Consider the following 4,236-nt stretch of genomic DNA (forward strand, 5'->3'; position numbering starts at 1 on the left):
GTCTTCGTGTCGCCTTGTGCTCAATGGGATAGCTTGATCACCTCGATACCATCGGAAGGAAAAACTCCTCGGATCCCGCGTGGTCGCTTCGTGTGGACTATCAAGATTTATTCATCAAACATAACGTCAAAACGATTCTACTGGGCCAAAAACGAAAGCTTTTACATGTATTGGGCCGGCCCATGCGGAATCCTACTGTGACTCTGCGAGCGGTCCCTCGTGCTCGCTTCAATACATAGGGCGACCCCCAGGTAGGGTTTGCCCCGCGCCCACCTTCCACCCGCCACCGCCTACCCCACCTCACCGCAACCATGATCCGTGCGGCACCAGCGGCGGCGGTCATGAGTATTGCAGGCGATGTCCCCAGAGAAGGCTCCGAAGGGGAGGAGGTCTTCATCGACGACGATGACATCATCAATGAGATACCCCTGGACGAGGAAGGTCAATACTACCTATACAAGTACCATGTCGTACACAGAAACAGCTTCTAGTCTCTCCTTAGTTCCGCTTGCTCCGTGCTTACTTTTTCCTTGCTCAGATCTCCCCGACCAAGACGATGATGACGAGCAGGACCAAGACATGATGGGTACGTGCCTTTTTTGTTATCTGTCATCTGTTTTAGTATAGCTGTACTAGCGCTGCTTACATGATTAACTATTATGTTTGTGTCCGTTCTTACTTGAGAGCGCTGATCTTGACGGAATAAGATACTGTCTTGTACTAGTGATGACTGAATATTTTGCCTTCTAAACTGAATTTTCTTGTAACTGAGTTCAGGCTTCTAGGTTTACCTTTTAAAAAAAAATATAAACCTTGGCATCATGCTATTCGTTATCTGGTTGTTCATTTTACATGCAGTACACTTTAGACAATCTGAAGTTCTTTACCCCCTGACAGTATAATGTGCCAGTAATTCAAGTGCCCTTTAATTTATGTTGTTTCAGATGAGGTTGAGGATCATTCAGCATATGCATTTCATGGGCATACAGGCAAGATCTCGTTGAACGAACTAGCTTACAATGTCTTGTGACTATGATTTATTGTTTGCACTTTGTCGACTCTTGTAACATCCGCTTCCAGAGTACCTTTGCATTGAAAATCACATATATTAATAGCTGCTCTTCATATTTTGGGTACAGATGAGGTATTTGCTGCTGCGTGCAGTCCTGTAGATGCATCACTTGTTGTTTCTGGAGGTAAAGATGACAGAGGGTTTCTTTGGAGGATTGGATCTGCAGAGGATGTTCAAGAGCTGCCTGGTATGGTTCACTCATTTTCTTAGTCTAATTGGGAATTCCTTAGTCGATTTGTTGTATGTAAATGTTTCTCGGGACTTTCCCTATGCTTGTCACTTTTACTATTAGTTCTTAAATGTGCTGTTTCTATTTCTTTTAGCTATAACTCCAAACGTATTATTGATATATTGCAGCAAGTCTTCTTCTTTGTTTTTTTAGGAAAATCTTTATATTTATGTTCCTGTTGCATCGGTTTTTATACCTTAATTTGCGGATGCATCCCTAGAATTGTCTATGAAGCTTATATAATATCTGTTGCCGATACAGGACATAAAGATACTGTCAGCACTGTGGCTTTCAGTTCAGATGGGAAATTAGTAGCCTGTGGAAGTATGGATGGACGGATAAATGTTTGGAATACATCTACACGAACACTTCAGGGAACCCTTGAGGGCTCTGAATCAGGCTTTGAGGTGAGATGATGCTGATCACTTTAATCCGTTTAGCTGAGCCTCCTTACTGTTTCAATTGCAAAATCCGCATTTCCTGCTGTTAAACTGTATATATTAGGTACTCGATGATTAATTATATGCATCTGGTTTCGTAGTGGCTTAAATGGCATCTGCGACATAACCTTATAATTGCTGGATCAGAGGACTTCAACATATGGATGTGGAATGCTGACCTAAATGCCTTTGTGAATACATTTTCTGGCCACAGTAACACAGTGACATGTGGTGATTTTACACCTGATGGTACTGAGTAATTTTCTCTAATGCTATTTAATTTGATATATGTTAACGTTATGAACCTGCCTCTTAGTATGGTACAAAATATATCACCCCAGTCTGGACTTTATTGGGTCCTGTTTTTTGGAACGTCTTGCATGAAAATTTTCACCTTATGTCACAATCTGTTTTTAGCTATCAACACAGCTTCTTCATATTTGTTCAGATTTCAGAGGAACTTATGGATCATGGTGTATTTAATTTTTCTGCTACTAACTTATGTTATAAGTTAATCTCAGTGAAACTAGAAGTTGATCATAAATGTAATTAACATAATGACTTCTATGATGGTTTAACATCTTAGATCCGTTTTCACCATTTTACTTGATGTTCAGATCCCCGATGTAGCCTACCCTTTTTTAGCTAATTCACATGTTTCCTTTTGAAGGTAAGCTTATTTGTACCGGATCAGATGATGCAACACTGAGGATATGGGACTTTAATAGTGCACACTGCAGACATGTTGTTCGAGGTAAATTATTGTCTATGTTGCAATTACCATATATTCATATGGTTGTTTCTCTGTGTTCTCTGTTAACCTGAATGTTATTATCTGACCGTTTTACCGCGATCCAGATCATGGTTATCATACTCAAGGACTGACATGTTTAGCTATTACATGGGACTCCCAATCAATTGTTAGTGGCTCTCAGGATAGTTCTGTGCACATCGTGAGCATAAACTCAGGCAAGGTGGGTGTATGTCGTGATTTTGCACTATTTTTTTAACAAAAAGGTTCATGTAAAAAAGAAATTATTGATCACCTTATTTTGCTTGTAGTGATTTCTGCAGAGTTTTTGTTTTTGAGATACTGCAGGATTTGTTTTCTTAGGATAGTCGCATACTCTGTTGGGTAGTTTTTAAACTTTTAGAAGCATGTGCCATGGCTTTGCATCTAACTCTGAAGGTAAGATCTGATTTGTGTCTAACAAGTTTTGTTGGTTGATTTTGCAGGTTGTCGGTTCATTAGTTGGCCACACTAATTCCGTCGAGTGCATTGGCATCTCACCGAGGTACTTTTTCGTGATACGTTCTTGGACTGTTGGAATCTGTATGATAAATCTGTTGCACAATACTTATGGCCTTCCTATTGACCTAGCTAGCTTCAACCCTGTTCTCTGCAGGTACAACTGGGTGGCTACTGGGAGCATTGATCAGAGACTCATCATCTGGGACCTCACTCACCAAGCAATTCGATCCATTTGCGAGCATGATGTGGGTGTAGAAATCAGTTAACATTTATGGTTATCTTGTATTTTTATGTCGCTGTGAACTTATTGCTGTTGGTGGTGTTTGACAAGCAGGATGGCGTCACTTGCCTGGCGTGGATAGGTTCGTCGAGGTATGTGGCGTCAGGATGCATCGACGGCACAGTGCACATCTGGGACAGCCTCTCTGGGGAGCTGGCTCGCATGCTGAGTGGGCACCGTGATGCCGTGCAGTCGCTGGCCGTCTCCACTGACGGCAACTCCATTGTCTCGGTCTCCTCGGATAAGTCTGCTCGTGTCTTTGACATATCCATGTTCAAGTAAAAATATTGAGATTGGTTTCATTGGCTTGCATGGTCAGGAAATGTACTTGTGGTCATCATTGGTTTCATTGAGATTTATTTAAAATGCAGTTAAAACGTATTTTGAATTGTCAAAAAAATATGTTGCATGAACTTCTTCACAACCTATATGTGAACCAAGTTGTTTCATGGAAAACTGACTTTTCTTGTGGACTAGGTAAAAAAGGTAAAATTTGGTGCTAAAATAAGGGTTTACATTTTTGTCTTTTTACATGAAGCACTAAAAATATTGGTTTACCACTAAACTTTGTGTGCACACATAGAATATCAGATGTACGTGCGGATTTTTTTTGTTCGGAATTTTTTCTTATTTTGAAATATGTGTTTTTTGAAAAGTATAAGGGATGTTTGAAATGGCTTGGTATTTCGCCACATTCCACGTATCTCTGCTGGAAGCAAGATAAGTTTACTACTCCCTCCAACCCATATTACCTAGACGCTAGATACATTCTTATTTGCGAAAGGTAATATGGGTCGGAGGGAGTTCCGTTGAACACGGAGCAGAACTGCCCTTTCTGGCTGCGGATTACATGGCTGCTGGATATGCTTGAAAAATGAAAAGCATAAAGCGCTCCAGCTGCTCGCGCACTTTGTGCTGGATCATGTTCTTAACGTGTTCTCGATTGCGGTAGCATTACCCGAA

General features: G+C 41.0%; 1 protein-coding gene across 1 annotated transcript; it reads left to right on the forward strand.

Moving 5' to 3' along the window:
- The first annotated feature begins 285 nt into the window (after window positions 1–285).
- LOC100827252 (angio-associated migratory cell protein) lies at window positions 286–3,555 on the forward strand. Its single transcript, XM_003563157.4, has 11 exons — window positions 286–441; window positions 539–586; window positions 945–989; window positions 1,140–1,259; window positions 1,563–1,708; window positions 1,843–1,990; window positions 2,412–2,495; window positions 2,600–2,715; window positions 2,978–3,036; window positions 3,148–3,238; window positions 3,328–3,555. Exons 1-11 carry the CDS (start codon window positions 312–314, stop codon window positions 3,553–3,555), a joined length of 1,215 nt encoding a protein of 404 aa, XP_003563205.2. The 5' UTR covers window positions 286–311.
- The last annotated feature ends 681 nt before the right edge of the window (window positions 3,556–4,236 follow it).

This window comes from Brachypodium distachyon, chromosome 1, assembly GCF_000005505.3.
Source record: "Brachypodium distachyon strain Bd21 chromosome 1, Brachypodium_distachyon_v3.0, whole genome shotgun sequence".
In the NCBI taxonomy this organism is placed as follows: domain Eukaryota; kingdom Viridiplantae; phylum Streptophyta; class Magnoliopsida; order Poales; family Poaceae; genus Brachypodium; species Brachypodium distachyon.

What these genes read in the sequence shown, in the direction of transcription:
- LOC100827252 (XM_003563157.4), top strand. Translation starts at nt 312, where the DNA reads ATGATCCGTGCGGCACCAGCGGCGGCGGTCATGAGTATTGCAGGCGAT. An exon ending in TGGTGATTTTACACCTGATG is followed by an intron (nt 1,991 to 2,411) that starts GTACTGAGTAAT and finishes TTCCTTTTGAAG; the next exon opens with GTAAGCTTATTTGTACCGGA. An exon ending in GATCCATTTGCGAGCATGAT is followed by an intron (nt 3,239 to 3,327) that starts GTGGGTGTAGAA and finishes TTTGACAAGCAG; the next exon opens with GATGGCGTCACTTGCCTGGC.